This window comes from Dendropsophus ebraccatus, chromosome 3 (genome assembly GCF_027789765.1).
Source record: "Dendropsophus ebraccatus isolate aDenEbr1 chromosome 3, aDenEbr1.pat, whole genome shotgun sequence".
Taxonomy (NCBI): Eukaryota; Metazoa; Chordata; class Amphibia; order Anura; family Hylidae; genus Dendropsophus; species Dendropsophus ebraccatus.
Genome location: NC_091456.1, coordinates 7,676,180 through 7,694,617, shown reverse-complemented (window position 1 = coordinate 7,694,617; position 18,438 = coordinate 7,676,180). Strand labels below are relative to the sequence as shown.

The 18,438-nt window shown below is 42.9% G+C and overlaps 1 protein-coding gene across 2 annotated transcripts in view; it reads right to left on the bottom strand.

Annotated features, from left to right (window-relative positions):
- HECTD4 (HECT domain E3 ubiquitin protein ligase 4) overlaps positions 1–18,438 on the bottom strand; it is a 139,610-nt gene that overhangs the window by 35,960 nt on the left and 85,212 nt on the right. For both annotated transcript variants that reach the window (XM_069960760.1, XM_069960761.1), the window contains exons 36-54: positions 18,096–18,376; positions 17,110–17,299; positions 16,424–16,505; positions 15,775–15,977; positions 15,347–15,482; positions 14,996–15,178; positions 13,921–14,085; positions 11,155–11,324; positions 10,173–10,288; positions 9,270–9,373; positions 9,026–9,187; positions 8,782–8,930; positions 7,821–7,900; positions 7,072–7,235; positions 5,403–5,640; positions 5,152–5,288; positions 4,409–4,535; positions 3,332–3,469; positions 1,858–1,994 (exon numbers count right to left, since the gene is read on the bottom strand). In XM_069960760.1, coding sequence (XP_069816861.1) covers positions 1,858–1,994; positions 3,332–3,469; positions 4,409–4,535; positions 5,152–5,288; positions 5,403–5,640; positions 7,072–7,235; positions 7,821–7,900; positions 8,782–8,930; positions 9,026–9,187; positions 9,270–9,373; positions 10,173–10,288; positions 11,155–11,324; positions 13,921–14,085; positions 14,996–15,178; positions 15,347–15,482; positions 15,775–15,977; positions 16,424–16,505; positions 17,110–17,299; positions 18,096–18,376 — 2,962 coding nt within the window. The remainder of the gene's footprint in view (positions 1–1,857; positions 1,995–3,331; positions 3,470–4,408; positions 4,536–5,151; positions 5,289–5,402; positions 5,641–7,071; positions 7,236–7,820; positions 7,901–8,781; positions 8,931–9,025; positions 9,188–9,269; positions 9,374–10,172; positions 10,289–11,154; positions 11,325–13,920; positions 14,086–14,995; positions 15,179–15,346; positions 15,483–15,774; positions 15,978–16,423; positions 16,506–17,109; positions 17,300–18,095; positions 18,377–18,438) is intronic.

The window sequence follows — 18,438 nt, the reverse complement described above, 5'->3', positions numbered from 1 at the left end:
AAATTCTATCAGGCGCAAACGAGTTTGAGCATTCTGACCAATGACAGAAATGACGGGTTAATTCCAGATATATATTTCCTCACAGTTATGATTCCTCTAATGCAGCCTACACTTCCCATGATGCCTCTGGCTTTATAGAGGAAGAGGGGGTGGAGTCTTATCACGCATATGACACACTAGAGAATGTGTACACAGAAGAGATGGGAGAGACCAACTTTTTGCCTACATATGTGCGCAAGAAATTTTCTGGTTGTCAGAACAGGGATCACATGACCCAGCTGCAGTAATAAAATGTACGGATGTGGCTGAACTGGGGTGAAACAAATAACAATTCAGGAATACAGGTGATCAATGTGTATTAGATGAGCTAAGATAACCTGTCTGAAAAAAAAGCAACATTCCATATTTATATTTTTCATAATTTACGGTGGTGGTCCTCAAAGCCAGAGACATTTTACAGCCCTTTAGAATAGGACACTAGCTGAAATCATTGCTGCAAACCACAAATATCTAATAACTTAAAGGGGTATTCATATGTCTAATTGTTAACCCCTCTTCCATGAGATACAGGATAAAAAGATGATGAGGGGTTGTCTGACTGCTGGGATCACTCTAATCCTAAGAATTGTTCCAAAATGAACAATGTGTACAGTGTGTGCGCGGTCAGGCTTCCATAGTTTCTCTTAGGGTCGTATTACATGGGCCGATGGGGGCCCGATAATAACTGTAAACGAGGACCGATCTGCTAGATCGGCACTCGTTTACTGAGCCTATTACGCGGCCTGATAATCGTTTAACAAGGGCTGCATGGACATGGATGCCCTTGCTTAAACTATACATTACCTGTCCATGCTGCAGGGCTCCTCTTGCGGTCCGCTTCTCTCCGGGTCCTCTGTGCTCCATCTTCAGAGCGGCCACTCAGCCAATCACTGATCGCTGCGGTCCTGGCCTGTGATTGGCTGAGCGGCCTGTCAGCTGAGACCGGCCGCTCTGAAGCTGCAGCGTGCGGGACCCGGGGAGAAGCAGAGCGCAAGAGGAGCCCTGCAGCCTGGATTGGTAATGTATCCACTTATCAAATGGTCAGCCGCCAGCTGCGCACTGCTATTACACGTATCAATGTGTGGTCGGTGCCCGACAATTATAGGTCCAAACCTATATCAATGATCAGCCGATTATAGTACCGTGTAATAGTACCCTTAAGGGCTGTTACAACTGGGAAGTGTTATGCGGTCCCACAGAGAATGATTGGAATTGTTGATTGTGGACAATTTAATCCATGAGGAGGAGTCTGCTGGGACCCCCATGGTGATCACAACTTCTTATCCTCTATAATATGGATAAGGGATAACAATTTGCGATGGTAATACCCTGTTAAGGCTAAAGCCATTATGCAGAATCGCTCTGCTGCCCAATCTGACTCGGATAAATAAAGCTGCACTCCAGATAGAACAGATACTGACACAATCATCTGACGTCCCAGATGGAACATATACTGACACAATCATCTAACGTCCCAGATGGAACAGATACTGACACAATCATCTGACGTCCCAGATAGAACAGATGCTGACACAATCATCTGACGTCCCAGATGGAACATATACTGACACAATCATCTGACGTCCCAGATGGAACAGATACTGACACAATCATCTGACGTCCCATAGGTATCGCACATTAATTCTGATTCAAAGGGTATGAAAACAATACCTGCCAGGACTTTGTCCCAGCAACTTTCCCACCCCTGCCATGTATCAGAATAAGTTTGGGTGGCAAGGAGAGGTGCTGCGCAGTCTCTCTAAAGGTTGCCCATGTTAGACACAGGTATTAAAGGAACAGAAAAATATGCTCTCTTACCGAATCCACATCCAGAACCACTCCATGCAGGGAGAAGGTTTTTAGCATACCCCTGATGGCAAATTTTGGTAGTGCAGTTCCCACAGCCGTGCTGGCGACATTGTTGCTGTCAGGTGATCTGATGACAACAGTAAGCCCTAAAGGTATAATGAGCGTTCAGTTATAACAGAATAAACTGATATAAAGCATAGTAAAGGGGCATTCCAGTCATATATAACTTTTGATATGTTGCTTCCCATGGTGAGACTAACAATTCCTTCCATACTTGTTATTATCTATTTACTCTCCTTCCCCCAGTTCTCAGCTGCTGCTTTCTGCTGACGACACAATACTCTGTGTGTGATCCTCTCTCTTTGTCTCCCACTCCCCCCCACCCCCCTGGCCTTCTGAGATGGCTCAAGTAAATAAGTCCCTGGCTGGCTGTATCTGCAACATTGTAGCTTCTTTGTAATGGTGGAAGGGTTAATCTGAGGTCAATTTACTGATGAACTCACTGCTACAACTCAAGCTACAATGTTGCAGATAAAGCAGACTATGGACCTGTTTACATCAGCTGTTTCGCTCGGTATTATAAATAGTTACACTGACGCCTTATCCAACCACTATTCCACATTGGATGACGCTCTCTACCTGCATTACATACCTCTTAGATATTGTAGTGTAACAGATTCTTTTTAGCACTGTGATGCTTTGGCCTCCCTAGTCTTCTACAGTGGAGACATTTACATGAGTTGCACGTGGCCTCTAGTGGATAGGCTGTGGTCATATGACCACTGATTACCACAGAGATACTATGCTCAACTGGATCAGATTGCACCGAGTTGGTTCAGTCAGTGGGTGCAGGCCGGATCATGGAATATGCATCCCTACAGGTGTGCTATTGTTCTTTAATTGGTCCATATCCACTTGTTTCTTTATCCCGTCTCGTCCCGTGTTTCGAGACTCCTAAATGAGACTCCACAGACTCTCTTTTTTTTGCATATTTGTATTTCCCAGGGAGCAATGCACCTAGGATGTCACTGTATTTGAGCGCTCCAGTCACTGATTGGCTGAGACAGTCAAATCAGCTGACAGTCATGACGTCATCACAGCTCGGGGGAAAAGGCCTTCCAGCAGGGTCCCGAAGCTGGTCCTGCCGCTCACTGCAGGCACCACGAGAGGTAAGTGCGTGCTTGCTATCAAATTCTCCCCGCTGGCTGCTGGATTTTCTGAGATCAGTGATCTGTTTCAGAGTGTGAACAGAGCCTTAGTACTATATAACTTATTTCAGGTAGAATTTTTTTTATTAGAGGCATTTCCAAATGACTGAAGAATATATACATGTCCCACGTCCCTAGCTACATGCTACGTCAAGCTGCACATTGCTGTGAGATGGTCGTGAGAGCATTTGTTAGACGTATTGAAAAAATTGTGCATGTGGCAATATCATTCATTATAATTAAAAAGAAAAAAAAATAATTGGAAAATGTTATACCTTTCCGAACTTTGTCAATAGTGAATTTATTTGCCTCATCCTTGATGTCTTCAATGGTTGGAAGATACAGATCTCTGGGGATTCCTCCGTTTTCCTCATACAAAAACTCAACTGTCTGCCTTGCTATATCCACCATTCCTGTAATACAAAACAAAATGATGGATATAAAAAGAGTACATCCATGAAGCAATAACCAGTCTGCGTTAAACGTCAATCCCAGGTCACACTAAAACAAAGGGGAAAGTGGGTCTATTCATAAGAACACAGGTCAGTGGCCTTCTCTGTGTGCTGCCACCCCTTTCAAGATGACAGGTGCCTAAATGGCTGTTAGAAAAACATGGCCACTTTCTCCTAGAAAAAGCACCAATCTCATCCTGAGTTTAGGTGTGGGGTTTTACAGCTCAGTTCCAGTGAAGTGATTAGAGCCGGGTGGTAATACCACACACAACCTGGTAACAGGGGTGGTGCTGTGTATACAAGAAAGTAGCTGTTTTTTTTTTTTTAAATCCTGGATAACACTTTAAAAATAAAAACCCACTAGAGTACCCTTTTAAATCAACTGGTGTTTGAAAGTTATACAATTCCCGACAACAGCAAATCCCCATAGAAAACCTCTGCTGCTCTGGACAGTTTCTGACATGGACAGAGGTGGCAGCAGAGAGCACCGTGTCAGACTGGAGAGAATACGCCACTTCCTGCAGGACATAAAGCAGCTGATAAGTACTGGAAGACTGGAGATTTATAAATAGAAGTAATTTACAAATCTATATAACTTTCTGACACCAGTTGATCTGAGAAATGTTTTACCCCTTTAATTTTGTACCTGTGTGACCATCCTTGTGCATTATTGGAGCTTGTCTGCATGCCGCTGTGAACCGATAATGTACTCTGCTGTATCAGTGAGAATTAACTTTTTACGGTCATATGTAACCTTTGAAGTTTGCGGTAATATGTTTTATTGAGTTACATCTGAGCAATATAAGCAGGTACCAATACATGGAAGCAATTTTATATTAATATATTTCAACCCAAAATTATAAACCAAATCGATAACATCAAATACCACAGGTTTCATACCAAGCTGCAGAGCTCCCTTAATCTGGTCCAGGCCGGATTTTCTCTCAGCCTCGTTACGAAAACGTCTCCGAATGGTTGGAAATACTTTGGTCTCCCAAGCTTTCACCAGTAAGGCATAGTGATCCTCCTGTACAATGCAGAGACGGATTACAATGAGTTCTGTAACAATAGACTGCTATCACAGCATTTTGTACATGTCCATCATGTCCCCAGTAACATTATCAGGAAACAACAGGAAACCTAAGAGACCAGTGTTTGGGGTGAAAGCGAATCACTAAATCCATTTACGAAACCCTATATGTAAAAGTTGGAAATTCTTATGTCTAAAAAGCCCAAGCTGGAAAGACAAAATATGTCCATTACAAATGTTATTTTTCCATTATTAAAGTGGTTTGTCCGGAATAAACTGGTCATTAATGATCCTTCCACTGCTGCGGGGACATGTGAGCTATGTATACTTACCTGTCCTGCTCCCCTGCTGCTGCTGGATCACAGGCTGCCCGGTCTCCCCCCCTGAGTGGGAAGGAGTGGGACGTCACCAGATGTTTCCAAAATACTGACAATGCGAAGACTGTGCGGCCCTAAATTCAGCAGCAGTGGGGGAGCGGGACAGGTAAGTATACATTGGTCACATGTCCCCACAGCAGTCGGGGAGCGGGATGGTTAATGATTGATTTATCCCAGAAAACCCACGCTAATGTATTAAAGAAGTGAGCATACAAAATATTTTTAAACTCTCTGACCCGTGGCATGTCATCATCATCGTCGTCATCGCTTTCATCATCTGCAATAGGAGGGGGATGTGGATCGGGACCAGATGTAGTAAAGTTTTCATAGCTCAGTTCCACCTTATATCTGCAGGAAGCATCACTGTCATACTCTGAAAAAAGAAGAAGGGGACAAATGTACAGAGAAAGGTTAGTATAACACATACCAGAGGTGAGGGGTTCCTGTGTAATACAATACAACACTCCCAAAGAGTACTGGTGCTTACGCTGTAAAACAGTGGCTACTGCAGCAATGCGGCATGGAGGGCCATGGTTTCCTGGGTCAGATGCTATGCTGGTTCCTGCATCATTGTCACTGTCTGACGCCATAGCAAAAGGTAAGGCTTCAAAGTTTGCGCTGATTTCTTCAGCCAGGTCGATGCATAAGTCGGCAGCGTTACGATGAGCCTGACCCTCAGCAAAAGAAAACTGACGTGATCCAAAGTTTGCCCGGATCTTTGTATTCTGTGAAAAAATGAATCATAAATGATGGCTTCCATGTGACTTCTTGCAATCATTTACTCTGTTTGAAAGACGGAACAAGGGCGGGTAAAACGCAAGTTCCTAACATGATACAGGCGAGCCATAATGCTAAATCGGCAAATGCTATGACAAAAGTCATACAAGTCCCCAATTATTAAAGTGCTTTTTTTTCCTGCACTTACTACTGCATCAAGGCTTCACTTCCTGGATAACATGGTGATGTCACTTCCTGGATAACATGGTGATGTCACGACCAGACTCCCAGAGCTGTGAGGGCTGTGGTTGCTGGGGAGGATGATGGCAGAGGGAGGTTAAGTGTTCTTACAGTGTCCTGTGTCCCTCAGTGTGCCCCTGCCATCATCCTCTCCAGCAGCCACAGCCCGCACAGCTCTGGGAGTAGGGTTGTGACATCACCATGTTATCCGGGAAGTGATATCACCATGCTATCCAGGAAGTGACATCACCATGTTATCCAGGAAGTGACATCACCACGTTATCCAGGAAGTGAAGCCTTGATGCAGTAGTAAGTGCACGGAAAAAGGCACTTTATGTGCATTTCCCATGATAAGTGTATATTGGTACATTGTATAACTTTTGGGGGGGGGGGCAATACAATACTTTAATAAAATTTTTGCTGGACTTCACCTACATAAGGGGTCTATATCAGGTACATGTTGCACACCATGCTGGCTTACAGCTTACTATACTCTCTATGTGGGCTGCTCAGCACCTTCTAAATATGCCAGACAACTACTGACACCCCACGCTTCCTCCGTAAACTAGATCTGTAAACTAGACTACAGCCTGAAAAACATGACGAATATGAAGTATACCGAGATCAAATTTTGGCCAAAATACTTAAGCTTGCAACCTGCCTGGACTTACAGTGAATGGACTGCAGTTTCCTAGTAAGTACACATAGCTACTCTTACTGTTTATTGGCTAGATTACTTGGGAGAATTCTAAGCAAAGGTATTAAAGGGGTAGTTCACAAAAAAAAAATTCTTTCACACCAATTGGTGCAAGAAAAATCCATAAATTTGTAATTGAGAGAGATCACTTCTATTAAAAAAATCTTAAGTCTTCCAGTGCTTATTAGCTGCTGTATGTTCTACAGAAAGTGCTGCAATCTCTCCAGTCTGACACAGTGCTCTCTGCTGCCACCTCTGTCCATGTCAGGAACTGTCCAGTGCAGCAGCAAATCCCCATCGAATACCTCTTCTGCACTCCAGACTGGAAAGAATACACCACTTCCTGATTTTTTTTTTTTTTAAGAAATAAATGATAATTTTCTGGCACTTTTTGCCACCAGTTAATTTGGAAGAAAAACATTTTTGTTAACTACTCCTTAAGGGGCGTTCCAAGAAAGAAATGCCTGGCACTTCCACAGGAGAACTATGTAGAATTATTTACCTTCTTCTGAATATGTACAACTGGCCACATTCCTCCAGAAACATCTTCTAAGTAGGGTCCGAGCCTTTGTCCACAGTAGGTAAAGTAAACCCTTCCCTTTGCAGGCTGGCCTGGAGGTGGCGGCGTGCCTTCTGTTCTCTCCCAACCAATCCCAGCAACATCCCCTATAAAAATCAGTTCAGTTTATCAATTATATTCTTAGTCTGCAACAATGAGCATAGAACAATCATATTCTTAGTCTGTAACAATGAGCATAGAACAATCTTATTCTTAGTCTGTAACAATGAGCATAGAACAATCTTATTCTTAGTCTGTAACAATGAGCATAGAACAATTTTATTCTTAGTCTGTAACAATGAGCATAGAACAATCTTATTCTTAGTCTGTAACAATGAGCATAGAACAATCTTATTCTTAGTCTGTAACAATGAGCATAGAACAATCATATTCTTAGTCTGTAACAATGAGCATAGAACAATTTTATTCTTAGTCTGTAACAATGAGCATAGAACAATCTTATTCTTAGTCTGTAACAATGAGCATAGAACAATCTTATTCTTAGTCTGTAACAATGAGCATAGAACAATCATATTCTTAGTCTGCAACAATGAGCATAGAACAATCATATTCTTAGTCTGCAACAATGAGCATAGAACAATCATATTCTTAGTCTATAACAATGAACATAGAACAGAATGTGTGCAAATAAACACAAAAACTGGACATCAATATATATCTATAGACCATACCAGGAGAGAGCGCTACATCTAGCCGCACACTCTTCCACTGCAAAAGACTTGACCCATTGTAATGCACGGCTCGCCCATTGCTAAAAGGAGAAAGGAGAACTGGTAAGATCATTTTTATTTCTATCTACTATTAGGCTATGTTCACATTACGTGAACGACCGGTCGTTCCGTGATACGATGTGTATACGCTCCGGCCAGGATCCCATAGATCAATGGGCAGTGTTCACAGGAGTACAAAGTACGGCCGTTGTTGCCGTAGTGTGAACATAGTCTTATACACACAGTTATATATTCTAAATTCAGAAGCAGATTTTTTAACCCATTTGCAGACTACCAGTCCTCAGGCCTCACCAACAGTTCATGGTTTGAGGATTTCCTTAGTATGTCACAGGTGATATAATTATACTCAGTGCATCACGTATTCTCACAGGTGTCTTTGTATGGGATACCCTCAAAACACGACCTGTTGGTGAGGCCTGAGGACTGGAATTGAGAAGCATTGCCATAGACAATGAATGGAGTGGTGACGTGAATGAACGAGCTGCCATGCTGATAAAGACTAAGTTCTTGAGATCATGATATCGCAGCAGCTGGACTAGAGGATAGTTAATTTAACATGCAATGACCATTCAAAAAAAGTCCCATGGCAGGAGGGTGTGGGAACATAATAAACAAAGCATACTTACCTGTCCTCGTGTCCCTCTAGAGCGGTATCTGGGTATGTGACGTACCCGGCTACACCAGCTGCTACACAGCTGATGGACTGCACACTAGGGCGGTGTCCCACCCTAGTCAGTGATTGGCTGAGCGGGCAGTCCATTAGCCGGGCTGCAACATTGCAGCTAGAGGAGCAGCACTGTGAAGCATGGGGACAGGCAAGTATACTTTTTTAATTATGTTTCCGCACACCCTGCCTTTTTTTGTTTTTTTTGTTTCACAGGACTTCTCCGTTAACACTTACTTGTGAAATAGACATGTACCCACAGGATTAGTCCATGCACCATCACGCTTTTCTGCTTCTGTTGCAAATCCAAATGAGACAATTGGACCAGTGTCATCATCTATATCTCCATAAGACACTATTTCAATCTCCCAATAAAAAGATGGAGCCTATCAAACAAAAAAATGAAAACAGTAAAGCTGTTCATACTGATTATAAAGGGAAAGGGGGGGATGTTCATACACAAGTATCAGGAAAGTCTTACTTGTACTGGTACAGGTGACGTTGCATAGATAAAGGTCCCCCGTGGTAAACCTCCTCCTGCACTTGGGTCGGCCAGGAAAGTTACAGCTGTCAGATGTGATGAGAACATGCAGGCTCGCACTGGTGGGAACACACGGGACGGGCACCAGGTGATCTCTTTGGGCTGTTACCGATAAAACAGACTGCATTACCCAGCAATACAAGCTTTATGTAACCATCGAATAACTAGTATTCAAAATCCTTACCAGTCTACGCTCAGTCTGGAGAGGTGGTGGCGGTGGTCGAGCACAATCCCGATATAACATCCTCAGTCTTTCACACTGGACTTCCACCACAGACAAGCGTTCACCTGAAATTAACAAAAAAAAGAAAAATTATCTATTGCCACCAACAAGGTTACCATTAGCTCAATAAGGAAATAAACATTAAAGAGCAAATGGCAGAATCAGTTAAAGGGTTCTTCAGAGCTACAAAAACATGGGTGCTTTCTTCCAGAGACAGCACCGCTCTAGTCTCTACTTCATGTGTGGTTTACATTTAAGCTCCACTTCAAGGGAGTTGCAAAACTTTCACCCAAATTGGAGACAAGAGAGGTGCTGTCTCTGGAAGAAAGTGGCCATGCTTTTGTAGCGCTGGATAATCCCTTTAACGTGTAGGTGCTTCAGTCAAAGAGCGGTCACAGTGCACTGCAGGACAAAGTATCTACAGGTCACATGGAAGGTGGGAAGAAACGGTCTGGTCTTCTATAGTTACATACTGGAAGCCCGTGCTCGGTATGAATTTGTCAAAAGGTGTTTGTAGTATTGGACTTTTATGGGTTATGGGACTCTGATATGTGATGGCATATACTTCAGTAAGAGCATCATAGCCCCTTCAGTTACCCAATAGATGGGGGGTGCCAGGAGTCAGACACCCACTGATCTGATACTGATGGCAAATTTTAAGAACAGGACATCAATATCAAAGTCTTGCAAAGCCCACTTATCTAAAGAGTTAAAGGACGGCAGCTGACATCAGTGACAGCTTTTATCTCCTGGCACCATACGGCTCAGGAAACTCCTCTGAGAAAGGGGGGGCCAGATGGGAAAACAAAGCAGTAAGAAGATTGTAATCCAGAAGTTTTACCTTATCTAACACTGCAGACTTACCAGGACTACACTCCTGGGCCACTAAATTGAGCACTTCTACTGCGGCAGGGCACTGCTGTATGAATTCTTCACAGAATGAGCTGTCCTCTAACAGCTGAGCCATGACCAGACAAGCTCTAAGAAAGGGGAAAACATCAAGATCACAATGATCACATAAGAGCTAGGACACAAAGGCATAAAAGCAGCTCACATCAATCATCTTGTAGTTAAAAGAAGTACGGCTGGTAATTTAATGTTTCACAGAGGACTAAAAAAAGAACTTAAAGGGGTATTCCACGCGTTAAATCATCGTGCCATTTGGAGATTAAAAGTTCATTCCATACCTGTCATTACCTTTCCAGTCCCCTTCCCCCAGTTCTGAGCTGCTGCTTTGTGCTGAAGACACAGAAAACTGTGTGTGAGCTGTTCTCTCCATCTCACCCCCTCTCCTCCTTGCAAGACAGCTCATTTAAACAGTGTCTCTGGCTGTTTCTGCACTCTGTAATGCAGGCGAGTTTATCTAGTTACATGTGACCTTACTGTGATTAAGCCTCCCGGCATCACAGAGTGCAGAAACAGCTGGGGAGGGACACAGAAAAAAATTTCATAGGATAGATGTTTTTCTTTCTTTGAAAACTTGAGATTTTTAAATAGAAGTAAAATACAAATCTATATAACTTTTTTGAAACCTGTCGATTTGAAAGAAAAATATTTTCAAGGGAGTACTCCTTTAAAGTGCTGAAGACAAAGAAAACTGTGTATGAGCTGTTCTCTCTCTCCCCCCTACTTTCTGAGAGGGCTGATGTAAACAGTTTTCTGTGTCTTCAGCAGAATCAGAACTGGGAAAGGAGACTGAAAACATGATAATATGTATGCAATACATTGTTGGGGGAATGATTAAACATGTATTTTACTTGAGTGGAATACCCCTTTAATAGAAAGTAGAAGAGCAATACATAAATATAGAACCGGTATACTGTATGAGAGCAGCACAGATTCTTACCTTGTCCTGATCTCTGCAAGAAGCCGAACCACGGCCATGACGGGAGTTGAGGCATCTCCTGTTGCAGGAAGTGAGGTGTGAATAGACAGGCATCCCTCCTGGGGGAGTAACATGGACTGGACTGCCTGCACTACCTTCTCAGTAATGGACAGTTTATGAAGAGGTAATGCCTGATGGGGGTGGATATTGGTGCGGCAAAAAGTTAAATTCAAGCAGTTAGTTTCTAAGAAATGAGGGACGTCATTATCTGGAGTTTTCATTTCGGTTTTAATCTCCACTATAGTAATTGGAATCTTACAGATAGTTATCAATAAAAAGGTGCACTGTCATGTGCTGAGCTACCAGAGGCGTCTACAGAACAGGCAGAGAGAGCAGACATGACAGCTCAGCACCATTTTATGGGAAAATGAGTTGTATCCCTCTTGCCTGAATAAACCAAGGTTGTGCTCGGATTACTAGAGGATTCTGTGTCCGAGACACAAGAAACAAGAACGCTGCATAGAACTGCTTTATTCAGGCAAATGTAGAGACACATCTTATTTTTAAGTCACAAAGTCTTTACGATCTTAAGTAATGTAATCAACTAATAAAATGGTATAATAACAACAACAACAGCATTCACCTAGAAAGGCTTTCAGGAATAGCAATATAGTATACGATACGATACAAAGGGGGCTGCTACCTGCCTTATAATAATATCATCACCTAGGACAGCATAAGACTGGACTTCATGTTATCACACCCCTTATCAGGGACGTATGGTGTTACATTCGGTCAGGAGGTCGTCTTTGGATTGTGTACTTTGTCTACTAAAGGACTATAAAGCCGACACATCTAATCACCCTCAGCCACACTTGTCAGTTCTGTGAAACAATAGTGTGCAGCATCTGGATCACAGGGATCTACAGAATGTGTCAGGATCAGTCACAGGTGACATGTATTTACCGACCCAAATGTCTACTACAGAATTCCTCTGAAACACTACACACTCGCCTAGTGCAATGGACCTACACTGCGACAGCTCTTTATATATATCATGTAAATCTGTACAGTCAGATCAACCCTGGACTCGGAGCAAAGTAATGACTGTGACTGATGTCTTCTCTCTGAGCAAATAGGTGCTATTCCAGGAGAGCATTAAAGAGGAACTATAGGTCAGACAAACCTAACCTGGTAAAACCCCCCCCCCCCCCTGCTCCTCGGGGCTGTTCCCATGCGGTTAGCAGTGTAATCCTTGGTCCAGAGCACAGTTAGGCGAGATGGACTCTATGTGGGGCTCCGGACCAAAGATTACACTGCTAACAGCACGGGAATAGCACCAAGGAGGAAGGTAAGAGGCCTTCCTCCTCGGCGCCCCGTGCACAATACGGGCCTATTAACAGGTTAAGGTTGTCTAACCTGCTGATAGTTCCCCTTTTCTAACCTGCTGATAGTTCCCCTTTAATGAATCCTAGAAACTGGTTTGTTGTAGAGGGTTTTGAGGATGGGAAAAGGACAAAGAGGTCCAGAGAGCTGTAGGTGGCTAGACAATGCTTAAAGGGGGGTCGTGGTGTAATTAAGTCTTTTTTTTCTATGTTGCTGGGGATGTTGTAAAAACTAAAGTCATACTTGCCTCCCTGGGTCTCCCACAGCTCCCATTCCTGGAGCTTCCAGTTCCCCGCTGCTCACCATTACCTCCAGCCCAGTGGTATCCCACCTCAGTGATGGTAATGGACAGGTCCGGCTCTGACTCCTGGTCTCAGACCGCAGGGGGAAGAGATGGGCAGCAGGGCGCCAGAAGACTCTGGAACAGCAGCTGTGTGAAAGACAACATCTCCAACAAAACATATCATTGCTAGATAATGGATTTCTATATACTGAGTAATACATGCATACAACAACTTGTGACACAGTAATAAACTAGGGATTAAGATAGAAACTTTACAGATAGCAAACAATGCAGCGGTGACTGATATACTCAATTATACTGATAGTTATATTGATCACAAGAACTGAAGTCAATTGTCCCCTGAGTGAATAGAGCTGCACTGCATATGCTTGGTCACTGCTCTGGGACTTCCAGAGTCCATCTTGCTAATGTTCAGAAGTCCCATAGACAATAGTGGAGGTCGGTCAGGCATGCATGCTGCAACACTGTTCACTTGGGTGACAAGTGACAATATTCTGGATCAGTGAGGTTGCATTGATCCCTAACGGTCAGCTAATCATCCTCTATCCTGTGGATAGGGGGATAACACTACATTTTTGCAATCCATTTTTTGGCAAAAAAAGAATAAAAATGGATGGATGGAAAAACGGTTGCATGTGTGTGCATCCATTTTGATCCCTTTTTTTAATTGAATTCCATTATGAAAAAAAAAAGGTTCAAAATGGATCGTACACAAAAGTAAGGTCAGCTACATTTTTGTGTACGTTAAAAAAAAAAACTGATGCGTTTTGATCCTTCTTTTTATAATGGAAGTCAATCAAAGGAAGGATGCACACAAATGCAACCGTTTTTTCCATCCGTTTTTTTTTGCAAAAATGGATGAAAAAAACGGATTGCAAAAACGTAGTGTGGACCCAGCCTTATTTTTTTCTTTAATGGATCTTATCAGAGCAAAATAAACTAACCCGATTCCCCAGAGATGAGCAGTCCCCATTACCATGGTATTATAGTTCCATGGTATAAGCATCTCAGGGAGGGTTCACTATATTTAGCTGGCTGAAGTAAAAAAGAAAACTGCTATTACATTTATATACACTTAAAAAAATAGACCTTCTTACCTCTGAGCGTGGGACAGAGAGTCTAAATAATGGGATAGTCAGTGTATCAGATGCTTTAGAAGATTTTCTAAAATCTAGGGATGGAAATTTCACAGTTGCAATACCTTCTTGTTCATTTATAGATACAACCACTCCGACACTGCCAGATACACCTTTACCAAGTACCTAATGGAGCAAGAGGAGAATATAGACTTGAATCCCTTTGAAGCCTGACAAACAGCTGACATGAATACTAAATACAGGGTAGAGAAGCCCTCCCCCCAATATACTTTTATTGTCCCCCCACCTCTGTAGGCTGGCATGCATACTCACCCATGACGAACCCTTTGCCGTTGCGCGGTGTTATCCCTGTGCTACAACGCCGTTCGATTCTCACTGGTGCTCACATGACCTCTTCTTTCTTCAGAGGCGAGAAGTCAGAGCTTTTTATGCATCTCTATGAAAGCGGTCTCACAGAGATGCATTAAAGACCCTGATTTCCGGTCAGAAGAATGAAGAAGGCCGAAAGAGCTGTGGAATGTGAACAGCGTCATAACTCCCAAATTACACCACACCGAAGAAAAGCTTTCATCACAGGTGAGTATATATGCCATCCTGCAGGATTCTGGGGAAAGGGGCAAATACAAGGATTTAGGAGGAGGACTTCTTTAAAGGGGTTCTTCACAATTTTTTTCCGCTTTCAAATCAACTGGTGCCAGAGATTGTAATTTACTTCTATTAAAAAAATCTCAAGCCTTCCAGTACTTATCAGCTGCTGTATGTCCTTCAGGAAGTGGTGTATTCTCTCCAGTCTGACACAATGCTCTCTGCTGCCACCTCTGTCCATGTCAGGAACTGTCCAGAGCAGTAGCAAATCTCCATAGAAAAACTCTTCTGCTCTCCAGGCTAAAAGAATACAGCACTTCCTGCAGGACTCACAGCAGCTGACAAGTACTAGAAGACCTGAGATTTTTTAATAGAAGTAAATTACAAATCTCTGGCATAAACGTACCATTTGATGCAGTGGCCAGGTAGGCAGTTGTCCTAGCACTGAAATCTATGGCACAGATTATGTTTAACACATCAACCACATTACCTGGACCTCAGAACCAATTTTGATAGTCTCCTTGAACCCTCCGAGGGCACAGAGAGCAGCAACAGCTTGTCGTGCAATGCTCTGCAGTTTGGCCAGCTTCCTGCCACTACCACTCCCATTCTCCAATATGCTCTCAGCATACTTGCCCAGCTGTGGAATATGCATGAGGGCGCGGGAAAGAACCTACGTCGGAGAAGGAAAAATAATCAGTCTACAATTTCAAATACTACAAACAAAAGTCTTTAAAGCTAACAAGTATATGTCGCCATGTACAATTCTCAATAAGCCATGAAAATGGAATCACACACTGGGAAATGGTTGTGAGATAAAGACATCCGTAAGACTGATCACCTTCTCGGCTGTGGTTGTCCATATCTGGGCTGCGTTTGACTCTGGAGCCATCAGCAAACTATGAAGTAAGGCAATGACTTCAGCAGCCATGCTGTTCGCTACATGTCCACTGATGAAAGGGCGGACAGGATCAGTTCTACGAACACAAATCATTCGGCAGGGATATTAGAAATAAGAACCTTAGAAAACCAATACATACAATGCATCAAATGGTCAGATGAAAGGTATTGTCTTGAGGAGCAAGATAAGACTAAATGCTGGCTTAAAGGAGAACTCTGGTTAAAGAGAATGTACTATCAGGTAAATAATTATATATTTATAGGATTGCTGGAGTTCCCCTTTAAGATAATATTCTGCCATCTGGTGGTGACATTTTGTGAAACTATACTTGTATTCGAAATTTTTAGCATGTTAACACATATCAGTACCTTGCAAGATCAGAATTTCTCTCCCTACAGACAGAAGTCTGGGCAGTTTTCTTCTTGTCTCCAGTAGAAAGACCACTCGCAGTTTCTGGGCTGACCGTTTCCACGGGCGGTCCTACGCTGACTATTAAACCAGACTGGGCCCATTTGGTTGCTTTGCGCAGCGCAGCAGCAGACTCTTCAGTAATAACCTCACAGCAGCCGCTCTGTGCACAACACATAAATACAATATGTAAATGTCATTTTTCAGAAATCAATTAATATCAATAGTACAAGCGATTTTAAGAAACTCTATAATAGGCTTTATTAAGCAAAAGAGTTTCCTTCTGTACTCAGAAAGCTGTTTTCCAACCCCCCCACACACTTCAGAAGAAGCAGGATTTCCGTGCCCATTATGCTCTATGGAGAGGGGAGGAAACAAGGGGGATGAGTGAGCGCAGAGAGGAGAAAAGGCAGCCCAGAGTACAGAAAGGAGCCTTTTTTGTCCTATAAAACCTATTACAGAGTTTCTTAAAATCGCTTGTACTATTGATTTCTGCAAAAAAAAAAAAAATAATAATTAATTGACAGTTACACTTTAACAATACACATAGGCGACAACACAAAATACAATAAGTTAAAAAGTACAAAATTAATAAATTTAATTACTAACTTTAGTCATATCTCGATCCATTTTCACCACTTTTTCCATGTTTGCACCAGTGCCAAGACGGAATGGACGACCCTCAGAACTACTATAAAAGTAGAGAAATAAGTGTTACCCAGGGGAGAAACTACAGAAACTAGGAATGCCCCTGGGCTCAGTGGCCTGTGAGGCTCCATTCAAACCAATGCCTTATGAGAACACGAGTACTATAGCCGGCATGTGACCAATGTAGGAGCAAAGGTGGACAAAGGTTGCAGCAGAGAGCACTGTGTCACACTGAAAAGAATACACAACTTCCTACAGGACATACAGCAGTTGATAAGTACTGTAAGATGTTTAAATAGAAGTAAATTACAAATCTGTATAACTTTCTGAAACGAGTTGATGTTCTGGTTGGACATACAAAATTATTACAGATATCTGTGACAAGGGTTTGATCTCTAACCACCGAGCCAGCATGCTGCCACAATTTTATGGGCGGCATACATTTGGGAAAAAAGTAATTTCTGATAATTGTACTGAATGAGAATATAGCATAAGATACGGCATAACTAAGAGCCTGAATAATCTAAGAGTATAGGACCCCCACCCCAACGTCCATGGAAATAAGCTAACATTATCCCAACTACGGCTGAAGGAGTCATTTTCCTCTCGGCTATGCTGGAATGGATAAGACACATTAGCTTTATTACCTCAGTAAAGGCTGCAGGACTTCATGAGACGACTGATCTTCTCGCTTGTGAATGAAGATGGAGAGTTTGCCATCGACTGCTTCACTCTCTTCGCCGCTATCTTTCTCGCCCTTCTGAGAACCTTTGGGGCTGCTTTTGGATAGACTGCTGTCTGGTTCAGATGCTGTTGGGGAGAGAACCGTCTGGCATCCTGCAGCAAAGAGGAAGAAGTGTTATAAGAAGTGATAAGCACTCACCATTAAGTCTTCACACTTATCACTGCTAGCGGGGATCAGTGATTGCATCTTTTGAGGAAGCATTAAAATTGATCATTATCAGCCACACATCCTCCTGGGTAAATAGATGTGCAGCCAGGGAAACTGACAGCACAAATGTATATATTGGTAAGTATTGCATACTGATGGTCTGCACTGCTGTGTGATCTGGTATTGTCAACTCCGGGCCACCGCGGTGTCTTCAGGACACCGCCCCGCCTACTCCGGCTGTCACTTATTCTGGAAGGAGGTGGGCAGTGGCCGGCAGTTACATTGGTGGCAAAACAGGAGCCGACAGTGCCGGATCACACAGCAGCGCTGATAGTAACAGATATAAACATTTCTGTGCTGCCATTTTTCCTGGTTGTACAAATGATGCAAAGACTATGTGACCCGGCCCTTCAATTCAGTGTGTCATGTAAAGGCAACCCTTTGTTGGACACTTGTAATTCACATGTATTACACAGCGCTTTCTTACAGACTCTAGTTTTAGGTAGGAAGGCTGGTGTACGGCACAACCTAAGTAACAGTACAGGCTGGTGTACGGTACAACCTAAGTAACAGAACAGGATGGTACAAACTAAGTAACAGTACAGGCTGATGTACGGTACAACCTAAGTAAAAGTGAGGGCCTCACTAAGCGAGACTGTGGTAATGCTATACAAAATATCGGATCAATAGTCATTTTTAATAGGATCAATTACCCCCTTTGTGTATTCATTCTTAATTTACCTGGTACTACATAGTCAGCCAGTTTTGCCAATAAGAGTGATGCAATCTTTGAAGCTGGGTCACTAGGATCTTCTTGCTCGCTGTTAAGCGATGGAACAGAGTAGCTCCATGGAGGAAGCTCCACATTGCCACAGTCTTCCACACTCATGAGAGGCAGAGCTGCACGGCACAGCTGGAGGATTATGAGGACCAGCTTTGGGGATGGCCGCTGATCCAGCAGCAACGAGAGGAGCTTGGAGACGCAAGCGGGCTGGCTCAGTATTGCTTTACCTATTTGACTCCTGTGAAAAAAAAAAAGTTATTATAAAATCGGTGAATGTAATAAATAATCAAACTGACACAC